This window comes from Rhipicephalus sanguineus, chromosome 2 (genome assembly GCF_013339695.2).
Source record: "Rhipicephalus sanguineus isolate Rsan-2018 chromosome 2, BIME_Rsan_1.4, whole genome shotgun sequence".
Lineage (NCBI taxonomy): Eukaryota > Metazoa > Arthropoda > Arachnida > Ixodida > Ixodidae > Rhipicephalus > Rhipicephalus sanguineus.
Window position 1 is genome coordinate 182,907,392 of NC_051177.1, and position 20,174 is coordinate 182,927,565.

General features: G+C 47.0%; 2 protein-coding genes across 2 annotated transcripts; one reads left to right on the top strand and one right to left on the bottom strand.

Annotated features, from left to right (window-relative positions):
* The first annotated feature begins 1,024 nt into the window (after positions 1–1,024).
* On the top strand, positions 1,025–10,490 carry LOC119381412 (NADH-cytochrome b5 reductase 3). The gene is made up of 4 exons (XM_049413000.1): positions 1,025–1,255; positions 4,378–4,593; positions 7,412–7,677; positions 10,277–10,490. Exons 1-4 carry the CDS (start codon positions 1,025–1,027, stop codon positions 10,488–10,490), a joined length of 927 nt encoding a protein of 308 aa, XP_049268957.1.
* A 3,697-nt stretch (positions 10,491–14,187) lies between these two features.
* LOC119382081 (palmitoyltransferase ZDHHC20-A) lies at positions 14,188–19,839 on the bottom strand. The gene is made up of 3 exons (XM_037649813.1): positions 19,598–19,839; positions 18,672–18,911; positions 14,188–14,758 (listed from the first exon to the last, which is right to left on the bottom strand). Exons 1-3 carry the CDS (start codon positions 19,837–19,839, stop codon positions 14,188–14,190), a joined length of 1,053 nt encoding a protein of 350 aa, XP_037505741.1.
* Between the last annotated feature and the right edge of the window lie 335 nt (positions 19,840–20,174).

Sequence of the window (20,174 nt, forward strand, 5' to 3'; positions counted from 1 at the left end):
CTTGCCTTGCGGAAACTCCCAGGACATATCTATTCAGCAGTTATATTAACGAATTCCTTGTCTGTGTGCGCGGCATTGATAGTGCCACAGTAGTCGAGCAGCCTAACACAACTTTACTCATATATGCCCAATCACGTACGGCACGTCCGTCTGGTTTGGGTACCAGGGCACACTGTATTGATATTAAATGAAGCGGCGGACACTCTGGCGGCAGCATCCCTTAAAGGACCTGTCCTAAATGTTCTAAGACCGTCCCCTAATAACACGATCGCAGGATTTCGAAATTTTTTATGCAGGAGGAACGCACTAAATCTTCTGTCCTAAACAATACAAATTTTCAGCACCTTAGGTTTCCGTGCAATAGCACATGGTGCAGTACAAGGCAATTGGAAGTAGTCCTAACTAGACTGCGACGAAGAATACCGCCACCGAAATTTTATTTGCACAGGCTTGGTTTCGTTCCTTCCCCTCAATGTAATGATTGTAATCAAGCAGAAACAATGGAGCACTACTTCACAGAATGTCGCAGATACCAAAACATAAGGCAAATATTACTGAAACCACCTTTAAAAAACTTGGCCTTGAGCTTTCCATATTGGGATTACACTCTCTGGGGTGTCGGCACTGGGGCAATGCGACAGGGGCATATATGATGCCATATTCAGTTATATAAAAGAAACAAAGAGACTGTCATGTTAATATTATAAGTATATATATAACTTCATTCCCTTAATTAAATTTATTTATTTATTTCTATTATTTAGCACTTGTTTACCATTTCATAAAAAAATAAAAATTACCACTAACATTCTTGCTTTACTATAAATGATCTTTTTCGCATATCCACAAATTCTACTGGCGCACGCTTCGTGGCCGATCCCCCGTAGCGGGTTGAGCTATTCTCCAATAGGAACCAACCATCCAATCACAAAGTCTACTGCCGCACGCTTTGTGGGCCATCCCCCGTAGTGGGTTGCGCCATTCCCCTAGGACCCAACTAACCAACCAACCCGGTCGTTCCACAATGCTATTTCTGTACTCGAAGCTTCGGCGACCCCAGCTATTCGTCGTGCTACTAACGTTCACTGCGGGCCTGCTGGCCGCCGTGTTCGTCTTGCGCAAGGTGCGCCGTCGCACTAAGGACGACGTGCTCCTTGCAGACCCCAGCAGCCTGTATACAGTCGCGCTGAAGCGCCGTGAGCCGATTGGTCGTAACGTCAAGCTCCTACGGTTCTCTCTGCCCAAATATACACAGGTAAGCCGACGAGGAGCCACGCTTACACAGCAGTCGAGACTGTTGGAAAAGACAATACTCATTTTATCAGCGCCATAGCGTTAAAGGGACACTAAAGGCAAATATTAAGTCGACGCTGATTGTTGAAATAGCGGTCCAGAAACCTCTTAGTGCTACTTTTTTGCCAAGGAAGTGCTTATATTGAAATAAAATCACGTTTTAGTGGTCCGCATAGCGTTAGCGCACTTCAAATCACCCGCTTGAAATCGGACTTCCATACGTCACTGCTGCCGTGCCCAACGTTGCCCGCCTTTACTGCGCGGCCGCCGACACTAGTAGCAGCAGAGCGAGAGTAGCGGGACCCACAGCAGCAAAGACGGCCATCGAAGCCATCGAAGCTTGCCGCAATCGCCGCAATGGATGTGGACGGAGAACTTGAAAACGAGACTTCTAGCGTAAGGGTTCATTCCGCGGCACTCAGTGAAAAGACACATCGGTTTCCTTGCTGCAGCACTGGCGTTGTGCACCATTCGGGCATCCGGCAGTATCACACGCATGCGGCATTTTGTCGAACTTTCTGTCAGAGCGACTTTCACGAGCGCGCAAAACACACGCGGCAGTACGCGATCCCGAAACTACCACTGAGGCGCGACCGCGTGCGCAAAGCAGGGCGCCGGACGAAGCACAGTTCGGCGAAAACGGAACCTTTGAACCACGCGCGCCGTTCCCCATGGCAACGCCACAGAGGTTATTTTTTCCATGAATCAAACGGAAACGAACAAACAGCATTTTATTACGTCTTTTGATGCATGGAAGGTTCTTTTTTATTGCTGCTAGTTTGATTACTTGTGATTTATTGTAGGCAGACGCTCATACGTCATCGGGATCACCTCGAAAATGTCCCACTCGTGGCGCTCATCATGTGATACATTTAGCCTAATTTCTGGGTAAGTAGGGCACTGCTCTTGATAATATTGCCGTTTTAGAAGTTGTCATACATTGAGCTTACACTCTGACATGAATTGTTATTTGCCTTTAGTGTCCCTTTAAAGAGCCCATCTCGCAGAAATTGCGGTGTCGGCTACGTTGACATGTGAGCGAAAGATCGCTGTTGTCCGTGAGCGAAAAGTTTCGATTGATGCGAACAATGCAAATAAGAAATAACAAAAAACCGGAAGGGGAGGGGGGTTGAGCCGGACTGAAGCCGAGCTCTTTTGCGTGGTAGTGAGGTATTTTACCGCAGAGCCACTCCTCTGCTTGAAACTACTTTAAAAAAATCCTCATGCAGTCGTGATGTAGTGCGAGTAGAAAATGTAATATTTTTTCACACTAAGTGTCAAATGATTTGGTCAAACAATTCGTCAAAGAGAGGCCAGTATGAACGTTTTCCACTACGGTATACGATTTAGGCATGTATCTTTCTTGTTGTACGCGATTCGTTTCAATAAAGAGCGATGTGCAAAGCACTATAGAGCGGCTATTGACAATTCAAGCCCTTTGGCCGGTCAGTGGTAATGGTGCAAGTGAGGCTAACGTGAGGTCCATTACCAAAGAGGGCTGGAGATTCTTATGAAGCGAGAGTTGGTCTATAGTTATACTCAGATTGGTTTAACACTATTTGCTATAATTCTATCGGAGATATACCAGCTGACATGGGCTCCATGAATAAGAATCAAAATTACAAGTTGAAAAATCAATTCATGCCCCCATTTCCCCCTCCATTGCTGTGCGCAAACCTGTATGCATGGCAACAGATTGTCGATCGTACAAACATCTGCAGCACCTGAGCGACAATTCTCACGTGCTAAATGCAGGGTCACTAAAAGTGCCGGTTGGTTTGTTTCCACGTTTATTTTGCATTGCGCCCAACCATCCCTCGGCATGGACCATATTGACAAACGGGCAAAGAAGCTTGTCGTAAGATAAATGTAGTGATCGTCACCAAAAAGAACGGTGCTAATGTTCAAGAGCGGTCATGCCGAATCAAAGATCTCAGCCAACTGTCAGCCAACTAACTCGTCGCCGGCAGTCTGCTAACGCTAATTCTGGCAAGCCTCCCCCCTCTCGCGTACAGTGGTCACGGGATGAAACGCGACGTCAAAAATGTTATTGTAACCGCTGACCTACGCAATTACTCAGGATAACCGCATCATATGCCGCTTCAAATCTGGTTACTAATGGTGACTTTGACTCGTGTACTGGGGTATATAAAGTTTTTCTCCTTCTCCTCCTCTCACCGCAAAAATTTGGTCTCTATGTCTCTACCAGCCCACCGGAAATTACGTCATTGTCATCCTAAAGCCGTATAACTCAAACGCACACTTACGAAATCCTTCTAAAAGTAATGCGCATGCATGTGAAAAAAAAAGAAAAAAAACTGAACGAGCTTCCTGTTCACCTCGCCGTGCAAACAGATAGCACCCAGTCTGAAAGAGTCGTAAAGAGCCATTGTTTATTGTGGTTTTTTGAGCGGAGCCCGTGTGGCATATTAAGTGTAGCCCGAAAGAACTCTCAATCGCGCACGCGTCGAAGCGCACTACGCCCGAACCGAATCCCGAGACCAACCCGAAGACTGGCGGGAAGGAAATCCAAGTGAAGCAACAACCGTGGCAGTGGCTCCCACTTTCAATCCTCGCCGGATGGCGAAGCAGAGATCATGGAATTGACGTATACGCATGTAATCTTAGACTTATTAAACATCAGTTGTATGAACAGTTCCATTACAGGCTCATCAGTCAATTCTGTACGCTTCAGTTACCACGTTGCTTGTGAACCACTGCCATTTTTTGCCTACCCCTCATATAATATCACGCGGACACCCTCAGCTACAAATAAACAAGTAAACAGAAACACACATCGCTCATCGCTCTCGTGACAACGATTTATGGGCCACAGCATGTAAAAACCGCAAACCAACATCATACCTGTACTTGGAAGGGGGTACATTAATCATAACCTAGATGAGAACAGAACAAGTTATACATTATCAATACCGCCCACACGGAACACGATTACTTACATTAACATTGTTACCGAATTTATTCTTCATTGGTACTATGCTGAAACTTGCAAGCTTTTTGCTGCCAACATTCCCAGTACGCAAAAAGACACCAAGTCATTATCCTTATTTCAATGCACGACAGAGACTGGGCGTGCGCGTTGGCGAGCACATAATGGTGCGTGCACTGGCCGGCAACCGACTCCTCATGCGGCCCTACACGCCCGTGAGTCCGTGTGACCGGCGCGGAACCTTCGACATCATCGTCAAGGTGTACAAGGCCGGCGTGTCTCCACGGTTTCCCCAGGGAGGACTGATGTCCCAGTTCCTGGACAGTCTACAGCCTGGAGACGAGGTCCAGGTATGCTTGCTCCTTTCGTGTTGATCAAGTATGGGTCGTGTGGTCGCCATACTACCACATAAACCTTTCGTATTGGAAACGATCTTCTCGGATGTGGAATAATCGCGTCCTTGTTTTCCGTGAGAGATACATACATACATACATACATACATACATACATACATACATACATACATACATACATACATACATACATACATACATACATACAGACAGACAGACAGACAGACAGACAGACAGACAAATAACCATATTGAGGTCCTCAGGAACACCGCTTGATCAGAGCAGCACCGCGGGGCGCTCGCACTTGATGACCGGAAGGCCAAATCTCATCGCTGCATTGTTGGCCCTGTGGACGGCCCTTGTGTGGTAGTGAATCGGAAGTCTTGATCACAGAATTGGATTTATGTTTAGTGGTTCGTTGAGGTATCTGTAATGAAGGCCACTACGAGATCATGTGATCTAAGCAACTGCGCTCACCGCAGTCCGGACAAGTGGGGTCGAAGGCCCGTGCAGGTGCCTAGAAAAGACAAACTACGATAGGACCTGGTCTGCATTATTCGAACTGTAGCTGTCTGAGACCTAGACAGCTTCCCGTGTGGTAGAGGGAAGGCACGCCTGCCCGAATGGTAGTGTTTGGTAACTTCGCGAAAAGTAAATAAAATATCTTTGAACATCACGCGACCTTCTCCCCGAGCCTCGTCTGTCCTGGCGCGGTGGGTTAGTGCGCGCTCTTGGGAGTTTGCAAGTCCACTGAGATTGGTCATAGGGGACAACTGGGAGCCGAGATGTGCCAAGCAGCAAGTGATCATATGCGAAGAGATGCCCCTCTCGCTACGAATTCTGGAAGCTTCAGCCGAAATTGAGCCAGATGTAAGGGCCCTAACCGCCACTCGGGAGTCGGTGAAAATCTGATGTCTACTGTCGTCCAGAGGAGAGAGAGTATGGCAGCTTGTTCCGGCACTTGATGGGATGATATACACAAATATTTTTTCAAGGCCCTTCCTGGCGTCAAGGCAGGAGGAGTTTTCCGAGGACATTTGAGACAAAAATCATGCGCTGCAAGTTAAATTTTTTATGATCTGCTTTGCGCGCTGTAGTTTCTAACAGTTCTTTGAAATAGTTCATATAAACAATAGAATATAGTCAGACCAACTTTGGTTTTTCTATCTTAAGTGATTGCCTCGCCAAGGTATGCAGTGATGCGGAGTTATTTTTTTTTTAGAATGTGTAGGATAAAAAAAATTCGGGTCCCTTCCTCTATCGCTGCAAGCGAAACTTGGTGTGTGCGTTCCTGATCTAACATTTTTGTTTGTTTCTTTCTTTCTGTCACATAATGCAATGTTCCCTTTTAATTTTTTCCTCCTTCCGTGCCGGGAGTCGCACTTTCATCCACGTGCTTAGTAGCGCGACACTTCAGTTACTACAGGCAACAACGACGGTCACGCGTTCACATACAGGCAGCAATGAAATGGGGCAACCTGACGTGACAAGTGACCTCGATAAAAGATCAGATTGGCTTATCAGTAAAACGCCTGATCGCCGACAAACTCACAACTGAGAGAGCATCAGTTATTGAAAAACGGCGCAGCGCATGTAACCAGCACACATTGGATGGCCGCATTTCTATACATTCGCAAGCGTCGTGTTTTTTCCATACAACGCTGCCGTCGCCGCCGCTGCCGCCACCGTACTGTAACTCACGACAAGCTTAGCCTAAAGAAAGCCTGCGCTGCAAGCGAAATTTTTTATGACTGTTTTGCCCGCTGCAGTTGCCAACGGTTCTTGGGAATACTTCAGAAAAAAACAATCGAATTTAATGATAGCACCTTTGATTTTCCTATGTTAAGTGACTGCCTCGGTAAGCCAAGGTCGGCGCCCTAAATGAATTTTGCATTGCCTCGCATAGTATACAGCAGATACACATTCAAAACCGCATATATGGAACTGGCAAAAAAAAAAAAAAACGCCAGCGAATTAGTTCTATACAGCGAATCGTTCAACCGCCACGGGGGTCTAGTGGTTACCGTGCTCGACTTCTGACCCGAAGGTCGCGGGATCGAATCCTGCGTCGAGATCTCGCGTCGTGTTGTAGAGCAATTGTTACATGTACTACGTAGAGGTGAGCTTGTTAAGTCGCTAGCGGCGCAGCAGCTCACCCTGCATCGTTCTCGAGGCGCCGTGCGCCAGCTGGCTGTTTTGTTCACAGATGGGCGAGTGGCGCGTGATCTTGCGATCATACGTGATCATGTCTCAAATACGTATGCTCGAGAATATCACTTCAACTCTTCCGCAAACCTAACCCATATTTCCAAGCGGGCAACGGAGAAAAAACTAACGCTCACTCGACGCAAAGTTTCGTTTGCTGCCACGGCAGTGGCGTTTGTTTACATTTACGCTGGCTGTCCCAGCGTTCGATTTTGAAATTCTTTGGGCATCTTCGGATTGGCTCGGGATTCCAACACATGTGACCATGACGTTGTTTCCTGTCCCGACCTAAACTAGCTGGCGTACCTCTGTCTAGCTCTTACTGCTAGCGAACTGCCAGAAGTCCGACAATCGAAGATTCCCTGTAATAGTTTTTAGCCGGTAAAATCCGGTCACAGTAAAAGAGAAAAACTGTGCGTCCCATAGCAAAACATTACACCGACCGCTAGTCACCGACAAGCTTGACTTCCAATAAGATCAAGTTACCTTACTCAAACTTTGTTTAAAAGTCATGTTATATGTGTAGGCTGTAGCGAAACCCACGCAATCGATATCCTCGGTTAAACAATTATGTCAAATACATGTGGACGTCACTATTGGCGCATCACAGATACGGGGTCCTCGAGGGAAGTTCGTCTACGAAGGCCACGGCGCCTTCGTTACCGCCCACGGCGATCGACTACCCCCTGTCAAACGACTAGGCCTAATCGCGGCCGGCAGCGGTGTGACACCGATGCTGCAGCTGCTGCGCAATATGTTCGCGGACAGCACAGACTGCACGCTCGTGCGCATGATCGACGTCAACCACAGCACGAGGGAAATCATCGCATGCAGTGAGCTCAACGACTACGCCAGGTCACATTCGTCAACCTTCAGGTATGCTTATCCCACTGGACCTTGAGGTCGTCGCGTTCTGTAGCACCCAAACCTAGAGCATTCCACAAATCACAGAGTCGCTCATACTATTCAGATCCAGTGCTGGCTATTCGTTCAGCGCCGACCAATAAACGAACAGAACGCAAAACACCCGTGTCACAAAGGCATGGAATGTTTGAATCATCCAGTCTCCAGCTTTGTTGTGTAGAAGTTGCGGTTGTCTTCTAAAATATCAGCGTACAGTTTATGTAGGTACATACGTGTTCGCGATAACAGCAGGATGCGTCAACTCCGAGAAACTTTCGGTCACTTGAACCATCAACCTATTACAGAAGTGACGAGAAGTGTCACTTGTGTATGCTTCACTTTCTATTTTGTTTCGCGGTTTAGGGGAAGTCCCTGCAAGTTTCCAGATAAAGTGAAAACTAAAACCTATAATTTTGCGTATATCTTAGTGCATTGTTTACATGGCAAATTCTGGTTGTGCAGAGGGAAATGGGTTGCACCGGCCTCTCACTAATTGCCGCTGCATTTTCTGTCCGCTATACTCAGCGGCCTACGTCAGTGCAAGAAAGTGGGAGCTGTAAGGGACATGTGTTTGTAAGTATCGAAAGACTCTACACAGCGCCGCGAGTTCTCCGGGCTTCTCAGCTCGGATGTCGCATTGTAATCTATGCAAGGTATATGCCGTCTGCTCAACAACGGATTCAGCCAATTCTTGTGAGGCTTATCTTCCATATGGTAAAATGTCGTTTTCTAAATCTGGCTTTATTGGTTCGCTTGTGTTTATTGGTTCGGTAAACCTAGTGCGTGAACCTCGCGACGGATTCTCTGGAAAACATGATGCAGATTGTGTGGGAAATGTGACGTGGTTTAATTGCATATCATTATGCAGATAAGCTAGGAACAGAGCACTTGCTTAGAATATTATGCGGTATGCCGTGCACGCAGTCGTCTGTCGTCGTGATACCCAGCGGAAAACGTGACCGATCCTGTCGGAGATAGCGCATGGTCGGTCTTTATCTACTACACTGAAGCAATCGGCAAGACAGCAAAGCTCGCGATTCTTACATTTTTGTGCTCACCATTCAAATAGCACCAAAGCGTACATAAGCAAGCACGTGCTGATGGGGGCATATGACGCAAGACTCCAGCCCTTCCAAAATTTTTCCTCGCTATGCTGACACCACTTAGCTGACTAAATTTCGAAGGTCATGCCGAAGACCCTTGCATTCTAGCGTGTTCCCATATCCCAAAGAGCGTGGGAGCAATGCGCGGTCGCCGTCGCATGCGGGAGTCGCGTGACGTGAGGAGAAACGTCACGTATGACGTAATACGAAAACCAAAATTTGAATGAAAGGAAAATGTACTGCCTGGCATTGCATAAGTATCGCTATGTTGCCAGTGTCAGTCAGTGGCTGGCCTGTGTCGCTGCAGGGACCAGTAAACTACGCCGTGTCGCTTCGAGGTTCTTACTAGCTTTCCCCCATCACTGCTTCCAGAAGCAGAGTTGACGCTGACGTGCCCCTCTACCGATGATGTCACACATGACGTTATTTTGCTCGAGTCACGTGACTCTTCGGAATGTGACGGCGACCGGAAGTTCTCGTGCTGCTCTCTTTTGGATACGGAAACGCGCTTTATTCTAGCACATCCGTCCCTTCCAGTGCCCGGAAATGATGGCGTCCTTGTTTTTCGATAAAAAACTCAATATTTCGCCAGCTTTGCGCAGCGTATTTTCTTGTAGTTTGAGCCTAAAACTTTCGCACGAACGTCCCGCTATATATATAAACTTTAGGAAAATAGGATTTTACATGCGGAGTCGAAAAGTTGCCGCAGCTGCTGTATCATTCCTCCTGAGGAATTCTCCACTGGCACCTAGAATATGCAAATTCTATGTTCAATTATTCAGACGCGTCTACTTGCGCGGCTGAAGTTGATGTGTCGGGAGTTCTGTAGATTCTATAACTAGCACCCCATTCTAGATATGTGTACTTAAAATTTTGGCAACATTCACTGACCTGCGAATTAAGTTTTCCAGAAGCGTGCCTTTAACTGCTAGAATCCACCTGAGCTGTGGAGCGCTGAGACATCAAAAACGAAAAGAAAGATGGGAGGGGATAATTTGAAAATAGTGTTTGTCCTATGATTTTCATAACAAAGTTTGTTTTAGAGTCAGGAGTAGAAAAATTTAGAACGTGTTACTTTTCTTACAAAATAATCGTTGAATTACTTCTTCGTTTAGCCATTATCGCTGCAGCTGAGGCGTATATGTGGCCGCGTTACGCATTAAAAACGCCCGTTATATTCCGCAAGTTGTGGACGTTTGATTGTAGCATGCTACTTCTGCCCCTTTGTGAGTATACTGCTCATGCCATGCAACGTGCTGCGTTTTAGTCGTGACACGCATGTGAAACAAAAGCGCAGTGTCGCGAAGGCGACCGAGCAAGCCTATCGAGTGGCATACAGCAGATATCAGGGAGGAGAGCGAAATAAACTTGCGGCCTTAATGGTTAGCCAGAGGACGCCGCGGCAAGCAGAATGCTTCAAACCAACAAAACGTGTTGACATAAGTTGCTCGACCTCTGGGCTGTTACAGGATCTGCCACGTGTTGTCCGAGATGCCTTCGCTGCAACTGATGCCAGGCGTTATTCAGGGACCACTGAACCGCTACATCATGGCCGCGCACCTTCCCGCGCCGAACTCCAAGTCTCTCATTCTCTGCTGTGGTCCGCCATCGCTCATCGATAAGGTGTGCCGGCCAGCACTTGCAGACATCGGCTACAAGAGCGAACAAGTGCTCTATTACTGAACAGGCGGCAACGGAACGCCGCACTTCATCAACAATATTTTTTTACGCGTTATTGAATAAAAGGGCGGTACATCAATCACGTTCCCAACTGTCACCTTATGTTGCCGCAGATGTAGTAAAGCTATAAAAGTGGAACGCGCGGGGCCACGACCTTTAAAGTACGCCCTGCGCGCTCTTCGTTCCATCTCGCTAGTCATAGCAAGAACACGCTGAAGCCACCGAGCGCCGAGTACGCTAACAGTAAATGGTGCATATAAATGGTGCTCGCCGTTAAAAGCTGAACAACGTACACTCTGTGGCCGAGTGGTTTCGCGCCGCGCGCTGCGGAGCAAGGGGTCGTAGGTTCCACTCTCGGCAACATAACTCTTTCTTCGTTTTTCTTCTTTGCCATCAGTTAATATATATTTTACAACGTCATATCCGCGACAGAAATACGTAAGTGAAGCCGTGGTGGACCTCGGCATAAAACACTTTCGTGTTAAAAATGATGTCTCTATGGCTGGCGCAGGCTTTCTTGAATTTTTGACTTTGTATCCCACCTCAAATGTTGTGCAATTTTCTCACGAAATGTATTTGCGAAAAGGTGTGTATTGGATCGCCTGTTGCCCCCATTCTCAGTGACTTGGTTTTGGCGTGTATTGGCAGATTTTAAGCGAAGTCCATGAATCTCGTGTGCTAAAAATCTTCGGTTTCGTTAGTGATTACTTAACACTGCGTAGTGCAGGTAAAGATAGTCGCGATGGAGTTGTTTCCTGTACATTGTCTATATTTTATAGGTGTTTAGACCACCTGGTCATAACCCTCGAGCTACCGCAAAATAATGTAATTAAGTGTTTGGACCTGAGGCTCTGGTTTTGAGAAAAGGACTGCTGGGGGTTCGAATCCACGCGATAAGAAGTCGCTCTCAGAGTATCAGTCTGCGCGCGCTAAGCTGGTAAAAAAAAGCTATTGTCCAATCGCGTTTTGAAAATGCACTAAGATCTTGTGCGCATCAGCTCCAAGATTAGGCGTGCCACTTAAGAGGCCTGATGCTCATGAATATTAGCATATATTAAGAGGCTTCATGCTAATGAAGTTAACTAGCCTTGCCGAACTTCAGCCTTAGCTGAAGTTCGGCAAGGCTAGCTAAAAAAGAGGCTTCAGTAGCAGAGTAACGAGACAGGACAATGGGGAAACATTAATCACAATTCCGTCTACTTGAAGAAGGTGTATGAAAAACGAAAGTTAAGGTCGTCATGTCGGCAACAAAGAAATTGTCAGCCTTATGCGAAATGACATGCCTAAGTGCCAAAGAAAAAACGCTTCATTAAGCATCATGTGCTCTATGAGAATTACAAAGAAGATTATGCTTGTTCTTTCCTTTGACATATGTGGTAGCATATATGGGGGACAGACGGGTTGTTGTGCCACGTAACGAGGCATTGCCGAAGTCGTCCTTTGTCCTGAAGCCTAGTATACAGCGCCGCATGTTCAACTGGCCGTCTAACTGTACCGCATGTTTAGTGCTTCTATACGGTTGATGTAAAGATTGCTGAAAGTACGTATAAGTGCTGTGGTTGTATTCATGTGTTCAATTTTATTTACCAGAGAAGCAACGTGGAGGGACACCTCAGCAAAAATTGGGGAGCGGCGAAGCATGTAGGGAAGGGTGTTTCAGCTCCACTAACGTGAAATCTGCGGAGGGCCGAAGCATGCAGTGTGCGCCGGTGTTTCCCAGGACAAAATCACTGCTAATGGAAAATGAGAGACAGAAGAAAGATTAGACACAGAGAACCGCAGTCCGCTTTTAGTTAACGTGCACGCTGCGAATCTTTATTTTTCAACTACGCACAAGAGGCTTCTCCCATCGGCACTACAATGCAGGTCATGATCCAGTGCCTATATATACTGGGCCCTCTGCGTGGAAGCCCAGTATTATACAACAGAGCCATGCCGGTGCTTGAAACTCCTTTGCAAAAAGACCCTATACAGGCTTCATGCCGGGAAGGAACCACATTAACATATGTAATGTAGAGTGATAGAAGAGTAAAACAACAAAGAAGTGTCACACAAAGCGAATTGTGTAACCAGGCGTCGCACAATGCGAGTTGTGGAACGAGTGGGTCGTTGAATGCTTCGAAGTCGTTACAAAGATCTCAGCCATAATTCTTTATCATGATCAGGCACAGCATCAACAAAGTGCACATAATGCCTCACGGGTGTTTAGCGGATACCGCGGCTCTCTGCAGAACGACGAAAAATGGCATATTGCACAATTCCCTACTTCACAAAAATTATCATGATTTATAGCGTAGTGGGTACCTCGCAAGAGTACTTGTATTCGTTGCTTAGAAGCCCATAAAGCCCGCGTGATCCGTTTGCTCAGGGCCTCAATAAAGTTCTTTCTCTCTCTCTCTCTTTCTCACGTTGACATATGTTATATAGCGTGGTAGGAGAGTGATATAACGACCGGAGTCACGCAATGTAAATTACGTAACTTGTGGGTCGTTTAAAGCTTTCAGCGCATAACAAAGGGCCAAGCCATAATTCTTCGTTGTCATAAGCCGCCGCATCAGCAAAGTGCACATAATGCCTTACAGATGTGTAGCGGGTACCTCACTTCTTCGCAAAATGAGTAACAATGGCGTATGGGATGCTTCCCAACTTCACAAAAATTGTGATTGATGGCGTAGTGGGTACCTTGCCAGTGTACTTGTATTAGTAGCCCCCCGTATCCTCCTTGGTAGCCCCAAGATAGTTTAGAACGGGCTCTAGAAATGCCGCTCTTCCAGCTTTCGCTGCCACTGTGCTGCGCTTTACGCGCAGGCCTGGCGTTTCTTTTTTTCATTGATTTTTGCGAGGTCTTAAAGTTCTCAAAATTCTTTTGTACACCTCAAAATGTTTGCGATATGTCTAATTACAATGTGCGAAATGCAATGCGGGTATAGGTTGCAAGAATATGGCAGCAGGTCCCTATCATGACATTGTGATGCTTACCCCATACTGAACCCTTTATTCTTAGTTTCGTTCTGATGACCCCGCTCCTTTGAGACAAATAAGATTGGTTAGGCACTTCCATATTCTAGAAGTTAACTGGCATTCTCTGGCTTATATTGAGAAAAGTGTCCTTCCGATTATGAGCTAACTGACCCGCTTTTGCATAACTACAGTACTGTTACTAATGCACCCGTGTTGGTAGAAAATCCTGTGGCCTTGGCCCTCGGCGAGCGCTTCAACGACAAGCCGACCAAAGCTCTATTCCTTCGTTACGTGCTCTTCCCAGACAAAGTTCATGACAACCATGATGCTGCCAAATATTCATTTGTCTGCCTCGGTTGCTCCGCTCCCAGGACTTTGTGATGCCTCTTAATGGGTGTGTCGTCTACTCGTACAAAGTGGTAGTGTGACAGTATTGCTGGAAGTATTGATAAATGTACGTAGTATGGTAGGAGGCCTTGCATGAGGTGCCTCTAATTTATGTTTACGTTAATACGATCAACACAAAAGCGGGATTTTCTCGCCCTTTCGGTCTTTATTTCGGGGATGTGCCGAAAAACTGCTAAAAAAGGATGCATGATGGAAGTGCACTTTTCACCTATTAACGAACGACAACGTTTGACAGTGAAATCAGAACTTAATAAGACTTTATCAAAGAAAAAAATAAGGAAACTTGAGCCCCGTTACACTCGGTATAGCTGTCTCTGTGCATCTAAATCTGCTATCGCACTATATTCAAGCTAGGAGCAACGACATCGGGGCTGGATGAGCCCGTCGAGTACGTGGCCGCAGAATAGGTTGCCACGAAGGTTGACGGCAGAGACTCGACGACGCCTCGCGTGGGGTGCAGCCTGGTCGCGAACCGGAGGCCGTCGCCGATGCTCGTGAACACGGGAACCATCCACAGCGACCGTCGTGGACCGAACACCTGCACGAAGTTCTCGTAACGGTTGCCGAGGTCGAATGAATCTCCGGGCTCTAGGAAGACCTCACTGCGCAACCTCTCCAGCGTCGTCTCGTTCCTCGACACCATGGACAGGTGCACGCCGAGGAAAGAGCCGAGCCCAATGGCCAGCGCGGAGCCCACGAGAAAGATGAAACCCACGTGGATGCCGTAGGGCTTCAATAGCGACGGGTCCGACAACCACGCAATCAAGTGAGCTCCAAGGGTGGCCACACTGTAGACGCACAAAGCCACCGCGTAGAAGAGTGTGAGCAGGAAGAACTTGTAGGTGTTGAAGCCGACGCAGTTGTTGAACCACGGGCAATGGTGGTCCATCTTCTTGATGCATCTGCGAGTGGGTTTGGTACGCCGTACGTATGCGCTCGTGGCATAGGCACACTGCGGGAGCGCTTATCATAATGTCATATTTTAATAGTACGTTCAGAGTGCTGTGCACAGCTTAGGCATTCGTGGGAGTGGCTTGTGGAAAAAGTACGTAGATGGCACCTGAGAGGCTCAACCAGCAAACAGAAAGGAGCCTAGAAGAAACTGGAATGTAGAAATAACAAACTGGTTCTCCAGCGCTCTTTCTGTCTGCTCTGTCCTTTTTCCTATGTTCGCGCGCTGCAAAACCCTGCAAAACTGGTCCTAGTCGGCACTTTTTTAGGATCAGCATTCTTCCTGTGCTTGTCTCTGTTACTACCTCGTGTTTTTAATTGCGAAGCATTTCTTAACAACTTCCGCGGCTTTGACTGTGTCTATCTATCTATCTATCTGGTGGTAACATGGAAATCATGAGAGGCATGTCATCTACGGCATGATTTACATGCCACGCTCAGTGTTCGATCGCGGCAGTTTCGCTAGCTTGATATACGCCGATACTGGTATAGTGCTACGCGACTGTATGAAGAATATAAGTAACAGATGGTAACATGAAAATGATGACATGCATGTAATGTACGCCATGACATACATCCCCCTCATGGTGCGCTTGCTGCCGTTTCGCTATTTGGACATGTAGCAAATTTGATATTGCGCGACGTGACTTTACGACGAACGTAAATGAAAGGTGGTAACATGTAAATCGTGACGTGCTTGTCTGTACGACATGATTTACATGACTCTGTCATGGTACGCTTCCGGCCGTTTTGTTAACTGAATATATTCTAAAATTGGTATGGCATGACACAAGTGCATGATGAACATAAATGACAGGTCATGCATTGTATATACCAGACTATACGCTTCATTAGCGTGGTACTATATACCAGCTTGTACATGAATGCATGCATGGCAAACATGGGATATATAGTGAAGTAGATGTCATGGCATGACCGAGTTCATTTACCTCAAAGACAATCAAAGCGATGTACGCAGCTCTTTGCTGGCCGCTTCGCATTGCATCTGTTCCCACAGTGCGTGGGATTTTCCGGATTTTTATTGCGACAGCAATTATATGGACAGTCTCGGCTGGATTTTGCCGTCGCCGTCGTCATGCACCGTATATGTATAGGTATGTATATATATATCAAAGTCCCAAAGAAAAATGCTTCCGAAGCGCGGAATCGAACCAGCGACCTCTCGTTCCGCAGCGCGTGACGCTAACCACTACGCCAGAAATCGCAGATTCTTCAGGTAGCTAACGGCGAGCGTTATATACACACTCTTTACCGCTGGCAGGAGTCAGAGACGGCAGGCGCTTATAAGCGTTTCTTCATTACCAGCGAGATGGCGCTAGGAGCGCGACGGGCGCATTTAAAAGTCGTTGGCGAGCTCTCTCGCTTCTTCTTATATTTGCGCAGGGAGAACCTTGCCCATCCGCTGTCTGCTCGCGCGGTTTTCTCGTGGTGAGGGGAAGATGGATGCCGTTTTTTACAACTTTCGAGTGCTTTGACGAAAAATTTAACAGCGGTTTCGAAGATCTAGGAGAATACTGCCAACACACGTGGTTCTTCTGGAACGTTATGAAAATGTCTAGAAATTGTATTCCATTATTCTGAGGCACCTCTTTAGTAAAGCGCAGCCCTCCTCCATTTAATTCAAATTTTTCGCTCACGGAAGTTACCACCTTTTCAAAGTCCTCACCACTACAAAAAATCAAGTAATCGTCCACATAACGAAAAACCTTAATAACCGAATTACCTAAGGCGCCTTCCAAAAGACTGTCTATCTTGCTAAGGTATAAATCACTAAGAACCGGAGCAACTTTAGAACCAATACATATCCCTGATTTCTGCACAAAAACGCCTTCCTTCCAACCTACCAGCGTCGACTTTAAATACATGGAAAGGATTTCTAGAAATGCCCCGGTAGAAACACCACATTTTTCTGTGAAAACCGTCTGGTGCTCTTGTTCGTTAATACATTCATTAACACATTTTAACAAGTCCTCATGTGGCAAAGAATAATACAGGTCCTCAATATCCATACTAAAGGCCTTACGACAGCCGGGGTTCTCCTCTGAGAGGAACTGAACTAGCGCCTGAGAATTACGCATACGAAAAGGGTCTGAAAACCTCAAAGACGTTAAGCAGTTCTGCAAATAACTAGATACAGCGACTTGCCAGGTGCCTTGCTCGGAAACGATTGCTCGAAACGGAACCTCGTTCTTATGTGTTTTGGCTGAAAAAAACAATTCTAAAGTAAGTGATTTGGCCTTCTTGACATTACAAGCTATTCTCTCAAGATTATGTCTTAACAAAAGGTCGACAGCACGTTGCCTAACTACCGATGGCTTAAGTTTTACCGTCCTAAAATTCTTTCCTATGGCTGTTAATGCTTTTTCTGAGAACAAACTGTCCGGCATAATTACAAAATACCCTTCCTTATCTGAAACTACTGGCTTGAGTTTCTTCTCGACACAGTAATTAACCAAAGGCCGGATAGGATCAGAACACTTGAGATGCATATTAGAACCCTTGATGCTAGCAACGCAGTCTGAAATGCAGTGGGAACGCTCTTCTTCAGGAACAAGTCTAGTGATTGTACGCGGCAAACTTAGAACGTCTATTGGCTTCAGGTTCGGCTTAAAACAGTATTTAGGACCTAAGGCTAGGGTTTTGCAGTGACTATCATCTAAGGCAGCTCCTCCAAGGATTAGCAGGTTATTTTGCGGTGAAACAGTAGAAATAATCTTCCTCTTACATGGTTGAAGTTCTCGAAGTTTTACCCTCCATATGAATTCCGCATGCTGGTTAGCTACCCTCATCCAGTCGGCGTACATCTGCTTCTGGCGGTGATCGTCACGCGAAGTCGAACAACAGACCTTGAGGCATTCCTGGTAAAATCTCACTTGACGCCATGATTCCGCGGTCAATATGGCACATATCCTCCTGGCATGTCCGGTAGAAGGTTGCAGAAAGCCGCACAAAAGTTGAACTTCAACTGGGCAAACTCTATTTCTAGAAAACCATGAAAACGTTCTAGCACGCGTTTGTGGTGTCCTGACTTCTTTCTTGTGTCCGTGTTTGCACGCCCTGTCTTTTTAGAATGAATACTTACCAACTAGCTCAGCTCTCTGTTATTGGAAGATGGATGTTTCGAGCTTTCACCGTGATGTCCGCGCTCATATTACGGAGCGTACGAAAGTCGCTCGAGCTCAAGGGACGCTGCTAAACGAACAAACAGAAGATGAGCGCGAACTATCAAGTGTCACAGCTCGACACTTGAAGCACGCTAGTTTCCTTCGCTGCTTCGGCCGCCTCTCCACCAGGAGCGCTGTTCAAACTGAGAGTATCTATTGGCGAGCCTCACTTCGTATAGCATTAGTTTCTTGCTATCGCATTCATTGCTTCGCCCTTGCGGCGAAACTGTGACTTTTTTTCTTGGGTTCTCTCTTTTCTAGTTCACCCTTTTGCCGATTGCTTATGTTCATGCGCTTCCATTCTTAGTTATTGGAGTTTCAGATATATAAAATAGAAAATGCACTTGTTTTTCGAAGGAACACGAGTCTCAATAAAGGGTAGACTGCGGGGAAGTGTGAAGCAGACAGTCGAGAATAAGCACAATGTTGACGTCAGCACTGCCACATGATCATACATGGTTCCACTCCCATTAGAGAATGGTGGAAGTTCACAAATCTTGCTATTAACGGCACCCAGTTTCATGTCCATGTAGCTGCAAAAACGTTGACCTACTATAAGTCTCGTAGATGGCGCATGGTACTTCCTATGACTGCCACATTTGTAATCATTAACTAATTTCGTTCTTTTATGTAGGTATTGTATGGTTTCAAGTTCACGTGCATAGATACGTGGGCCCACCTTCGGCATACGGAGCAGTGGTGGCACCTGTCCGGCTTGAGCAGCTGGCACGATTCGCAGTAGCGCGCGCAACCGTCCGGTCCCACGGTGATAATGCCCCTCTCCGATGCCAGCATCTCGAGCAGACCACGCCGCGTGCGCCTGTTGTGGGAGTTGGCGAGTGCCTGTTGCTCGCCGACGCTCAGCAGGTACGCAGGTGGCACCTCGGAGATCGCCGTCCCCGTCGTTTTTGTGTACGACCTGCAGGATGGCGAGAGCAGCACTGCCTGTAGCAATATTCCTCGATGTCGCAAAGCAACTGAAAAGTACACAGAGGACCCGCCGAGGGCGCGAAGGATGCCTGTGAAGGCACCATAGCTACCTAAACAGCACGGGAGAGGCACAAAGACAGAGGACCGACGAGGAGTGGCTCAGCGCCACTCCTGTGTCTTTGTGCCTCTCCCGTGCTCTTTAGGTAACTATGGAATACTAAATATAGCCCTGTCACGCACCTTGCTTCAGTTAGAAGGTACCATGGCTTCTTGGATTCCAGCAGCTACACACGGAAATATATTGAAGCATTCGGATCCTTTAAAAGAAGCATGGCGGCGCCGAGGACTATTATAACATGATGCAAACAATTAAAGCCGGCTAAGTCGTTAAGCTTGTTCACTGCACGAAAGCACACACGACGCAAACACCGTATCGGTGCGGTTGGGGTGTGCCACAGCATTTAAAATGTCCGTGGTTGATTCCAACGTTCTGCAAAACGCAGGTGTACAGTCAGACACGGCCTCCGCGATATTGTTCCTCGCGCACTCCCGGCCTCGGAGGCCATGAAACTGTGAATATGTGTGCTCAAAGCGAAACATGGGCGGCGGTAGGCGCAACGCCTCAGTGCACCGCACAAAACAAACAAACGCCCTGGTGGGCTCCGCGCGACTCACCATACGCACATAAAGAGTAGCAGATGGAATCCAGCGCCGAAGACTACTGCCTTCGCGATGCTCTCGTGCGCGACGATTACCTGGCAGAAGACCAGAACGTAGGCGTAGTAGGCCCACGAAAGCAGCGCCGACACCAGCAGCACGGGAAGCCAGGCGAGAGGCTGAGGCTTGGAGAAGTCCTCTGGGCGGACGTGGGGTCCGTCCTCGACGAGTGTCGCTGGCCGGTCGACCGACGGCAGCATGCGGACAACGTCTTCTTCTTCTATTTCTTGGTTTGCCCTACTAGCGTCGGCCTCGGGCTTTATGCTAGGAACATTACTGGCCGTCAAAGGGAATCAATAAATAGTGCTTGGCTAAGCAAGAATGCGGTTTTATATGCGTTCGCGGGGCGATTTGCAGATTTTTCTGTACTAATTGCCCACAAGGAGGATTATCAATGAGGAAGAAAATATGAGCCAAATTAAGGAGTAGTGCGCCGAAAATTTGTTTATTATTATTTTATTTTTTTTCTTATTTCCATTGATTAATCAGCTTTTATTTTTCTAAAACAAGGCACCGCCCGTTTCTTGGCCGATGC